Source organism: Montipora capricornis, chromosome 4, assembly GCF_036669925.1.
Source record: "Montipora capricornis isolate CH-2021 chromosome 4, ASM3666992v2, whole genome shotgun sequence".
Classification (NCBI taxonomy): domain Eukaryota; kingdom Metazoa; phylum Cnidaria; class Anthozoa; order Scleractinia; family Acroporidae; genus Montipora; species Montipora capricornis.
In genome coordinates, this window is record NC_090886.1 from 249308 (window position 1) to 254307 (window position 5000).

Consider the following 5000-nt stretch of genomic DNA (forward strand, 5'->3'; position numbering starts at 1 on the left):
CAAATCGAATTATGTTGGGAAGTTGTTTGACGCGGTTGTTCAAGTCGTGTTTCACCCACGACATCACAGCTTCGTATACTTCCTCTTCGGCGACAATGTTCAAATCATCGCTTGAAATTACTTTGATAAGCAACTCGCATGGCAGTAAGGCATATTCCTCCGACTTCATCACCTCTCTGAAGTTCTCAAGCACAAAATTATCCACAACTTCAAGAAAGTTCATGCAACCGTGTGCCTCAGTAAACTTTCTAATTCCCAAGCAGTTCGAGGGGTCCAGCTGAGTTTCCAAAAATTGACAACATAATTGCCGAACTTCATGAAATTGAACCAAGGATGCCGTTGCGAGAATTGACTGAACGTTTTCGACATTGACATCAACTTTTCCCGTGTAAGCAAACTCCACTAACTGTTGGACGACACCGGCATCTACATCTTTCATAGTGACAACTTTATGCCGGCTCTCCATCAAATCGTTTGTGAACATGGCGTAGAAGTACGGACTACATGCCGCCAACACGGCTCTGTGACTTGGAATGTGCTCGTCTCCGATTTTAAGAACGACATCGCAGAGCTTGAGGCAGTCCCTGCGATGCTTGTTCATAATTTCCAGCACTCGGACACAGTGCGAAGGGGAATGAATTTCCCTGGTCAAAGATGCACTGAACCCGTCCATGTTTTGTTTGTGTCGTCTCCACCATGGGATGCAAAGGATTGGGTACAAAAATTGTGTTCGGAAGATTTCGGGTAAAACGATCAATTGCCGATTTCTATGTTCGTAGTACTTTATAGCTGGTCTGTGTGAATAATATTGGAATAAGACATAATTTTCTTAAAATTACTAAAAAGGTGGTGTTTTGCTTGTTGGTAGATAGGTCAAGAGCTTGGATACTTTTAATAGTTATTGACTTTCAAAGCTTTTTTCACATTTGTTGCCTTTAAAAAAATTTCACCGTCTTTCCATTCAATGACCAGCTATTAAATAAATTTATCAATCCTGATACAGCCTTTTCACGTGGTATTTTGAAATCAGCTGAAAAAAAAATATTCTCAAAATCACGAAATCTTGAATGTCACGCCACTAAAACGTGCACCGCTGTCTACACTGCAGTCTCAAGTTGGTTCCTTCGACTCCACCCGCCTTATCATACATAAACGTTCTAAATTTTGCTATTACGACTTCGTTCAAGAATTTACAGTCACGTTGGCAAATGGATATATGCATGTGAAGGGGAATCCCTCATAAGTTGTTCCGGTTCCATCGGCTATGTGTAAAGTGTGAGGAAAATTTTCGTTTCATTTGATTCGTTGGTGGTGCTTTCCAGAACTTCCTTCGTCACTTAGCTTACCTTTCGTTCTATTTTATTCTAGATTTTTGTTCTTTTAAAACAACGGAACCATGTCCAGCTCTCCGAAGTCAGGTAGGGCGGCATGAGTTTTGTCTGGTTCAGCTTTATTCAGATCGACATTTTGGGCATATCTGTAAATCGAAGGCCGTTCTTTAGCTGGCTTGGCTAATAAATTCTTTGAAAGTTAACAACTCGCGAATTAAAGATGGATTTTGCATTATTATTCACGAATTTTATTTTATAAGCTTATGTGACCCTCTTATGTCAAATAACTTTATCAAAATGTGGGAGCAACTGCGATGTCTGCCATATCCTACCTAAACCGTACCTCTGTCATGGGCTTAATTAAATGAATTAACCAGTCCCTAAAAGTTTGGGATCAAGCAAATATGTGAAGTTTGTATATTTCAATTAAACTGGTGATAACCTATGCTAATACATTAAAATAAATAAGCATAATGTTAATCCGCTACGTATTCGATTTTATAAAGTATTTTTTAATTACCTAAGCAAAGACAAGAACAGACTTGACAGTAAGTAACATCATTATTGCGTCAGTTTTTTGTTTCACATAAACATTGAAGTTGACCCCATTCATTTAATATTCACATTTGATTCCAATAATTACAACTCGAAAGACATGATGCAACAGGTGTCATGTATTTTAATGGTGACCAATGGTATGTGTCTGACATCAATATATATTTTTAATATTGCTAGAGGATTTATTGTTAAAGTGCTACTATGATCAAAAAATTGTCTCCTTTTTTACTTGAGATTTTGACAGCGTGTTTGCTTAACACCTGACGGGCAACATTTTGAGCTTTGATTTTTTTCCAAAGGCTGTTTATTTTGAGTGTAAGTTTTGGATTTCACGGTCCGCCATTATTCATGTTCAAAACTGACCGATTGGACCCAGAGGGTTGGATCTAGGGAAATTGACATCATTTACCCACTAGCTTAAAATTTCAGCATGTAAATGCAACTTATTTTATATGCAAAACATGAGTTTAACAATAATAATTCAGCCACATACACATGCATTGCATTCTTAAACTAGTGAGTCTTTGACGTCATTACCTCCTTGACCCGCAGCTCTCTCAAAATTTTAAAGCTACTGTAGTAATGGCGGACCAAGAACTAAGAAAATTCCCGTTAAAATAAACAGGTGTCTTTTTAAAATCAGAACTTAAAACTTGGGTCACTTAGTGTTTGCTTGACGTAGTTTTGAAATCCAAAGAAAAAGAAGAATTACTTTTTTTGGTCGTAGTAGCACTTTAAATTTCATTGCTTGGTCTCCTTGTCCCTGGCAAATAATATTTGTTAGGATCATTGTGATTCAATGGTATTTTTCCCCTTTAAAGAGAGTTTAAAACTAAAATCTGATAAAAATTATGTAAGGATTACTGATTATAGAAAATAATTTTGCTCTATGCTTCGACTTAATGTGAGAAAGTGAAATTGGCCGACCTGTTTTTGATTATTGAGACACAAGGATGGTGTGAGGCTCGCTACTTCTTATACCAACATGGTCCAGGTTCAAATCACAGACTGCACCTGCATCAGTTTGTGTTGGTTTAGGTTCATTCTTTCAGAATTTTTTTCTGGGTTCTGTGGTTTCCCCCTCCAAAAACCAGAATGCAGCTTTTCCCACCAATATATAGTTGATAACTTGTCAGTAGACACTGGCCAACACTCAAGCGACAGTTGGTGTAGGGTAGCTTGTTTACCTTTACCGACAGAAATGTGTTAAATATAGTGAAATGAAATTTAACATAGTTAACGACTAGGAGCTAGTCTGGTCAGTAGTGTTTTGCAGGCGGTTGTTAGTGTCTTGGCCGTCTGTTAGCGTTTGTGGAGCGTTCTGTAGCATTTGATATAGTTACATAGTTTATGACCGGGAGCTAGTCTGGTCAGTAGCGTTTTTGCAGGGGTTTGTTAGCGTTTGATGTGTTCTGTAGCGTTTGCAGCAGTCTTAAGGTTGTGGGAGCCCTGGGGCTGACATTGTCCAGCGGTACTCCTGGTTAGTGCATGCGTTGTTGTCCCATGTATTTGCAGCGTGTTTGTTGCTTTGTTGATGTGGCGTTGTGAGTCGAATTAGTAGTTTAGTGTTTCTCAGCGTTCCCTCCCTATCGCCCCCCTTTTTTATTCTTTTTTATATTATATTTTTTTTATTTATTGTTTTTCTTTTCTTTCCACTGAACTATCTGGCTCATTGACAAGTGTGGTGGGTGCCTGAGGGGGGCCTGGCGCGAGGGGGCTCATGGCTTGGTTGCAGGTTGGGCAGGCCAGTCGGGTGTTCTAGCGCCTTGGGGATGTGACTGCAGTTGCAGCCCCCGGGCTTCTTGGGCACCTACCCTCCACTGGCGACTTGGGCGTTAAATATTTAAAATTTTATGTTTTTGGGTACACCTTGTTGAGCTGCAGATACTTTCATTGTAAAGATGATTGGCTTTTATTGTTCTTAGTCTTCTGATTGTAATAATTATCTTTCCTAATGAGGCTGAACAAAGTTGAACTTGATTTTACATTAATATTTCCCTTAGGAAGAAAGCACAGAAAGCCTAAAGGCCCAAAACTGGACTTTTCAAAGGGTCAGCAATCACCTTCTTCATCTCCATCGTAAGTACTTCAAAGCAATGTTGATCATCAAGCGTTCCTGGTGGTGTAGATGGAATAGACATTGTTGTTTTGGTTAAAAAATTTTCTCACTTTCAAATTTTATATTTTATTTTATTTATCAAGTTTAATTTTGATTACCGGTATTCATTGTGGAATATTCATTATCATGATCTGAAACAAAGGAAACATCAAAATTGAACTAGCTTGAAATTTTTGAACCAAATGTAAAATAATACTGAACTGTAACATTAATAATTGTTATGAAAGATGTTCTCATTGCTGAGGAACATTTCATGGATCTCAGACTTAGCTTCCATACAATGTCCTGTGGTTGTAACCCTCATTCCTTCTTAAGACTCATTGCTATTATCTTGTGGAAAATTAAATTATTTATTGTCTTTCGAAAGGCTGACCCCCTGTTCAGACTATCTTTTAAGTGTCACTGTTGAGGAGGAGGGGAATGGGAGGCATCTCATTGTAGGATTGTCTTGGTAATGATTATTACCGTATTATTTTTTTGAAATTATGGGCTCTGTAATGTGCTAGCATTTGGATTGATAAGTATAATCTAGATACATCATAATATCTTTCAGTTATATTAATTTTAAGAATAAAGAACTTAGGCTACTTGTAACATTTGCTGTAGGTAATGACAAGTTGAACTCTTGTTTCAGAACCACACCTCCAAGAAATCTCTCAGACAAGGCCACACTAACTGTTGATGGAAAGGTTTGTCAAAAGTGTCAATTCCTATCGGTTTCATATTGTCATTATGCTTTCTTGTAACTGGCATGTCTTAAATCTTCTGTCATTCCTTTGTCAGGAGTTTGAGTGTAATGCAGAGGATTTGCGTGAATTAAAAGAACTTGGCCATGGAGCTTACGGTTATGTGTACAAGATGATTCACGAGCCAACTGGACACATAATGGCTGTTAAGGTGAATAACAAGCTCGCCTAACCTCTTAATAGTCATTGCTACTAACAAACTGTTTAAAAGCTATTCAGTGATTGCATAGATTTTGCGTTTCCTAT

The 5000-nt window shown here is 38.0% G+C and overlaps 2 protein-coding genes across 2 annotated transcripts in view; one reads left to right on the plus strand and one right to left on the minus strand.

Moving 5' to 3' along the window:
- The window catches only part of LOC138045038 (kelch-like protein 20), a 5688-nt gene extending 4901 nt beyond the window's left edge, over positions 1-787 (minus strand). The window contains exon 1 of the mRNA XM_068891390.1: positions 1-787. This exon is cut by the window's left edge and continues 244 nt beyond it. Coding sequence (XP_068747491.1) covers positions 1-673 — 673 coding nt within the window. The 5' untranslated portion in view covers positions 674-787.
- A 324-nt stretch (positions 788-1111) lies between these two features.
- The window catches only part of LOC138045040 (dual specificity mitogen-activated protein kinase kinase 6-like), a 17904-nt gene continuing 14015 nt past the window's right edge, over positions 1112-5000 (plus strand). Inside the window, exons 1-5 of the mRNA XM_068891392.1 lie at positions 1112-1275; positions 1369-1418; positions 3893-3968; positions 4643-4697; positions 4792-4905. Coding sequence (XP_068747493.1) covers positions 1397-1418; positions 3893-3968; positions 4643-4697; positions 4792-4905 — 267 coding nt within the window. The 5' untranslated portion in view covers positions 1112-1275; positions 1369-1396. The remainder of the gene's footprint in view (positions 1276-1368; positions 1419-3892; positions 3969-4642; positions 4698-4791; positions 4906-5000) is intronic.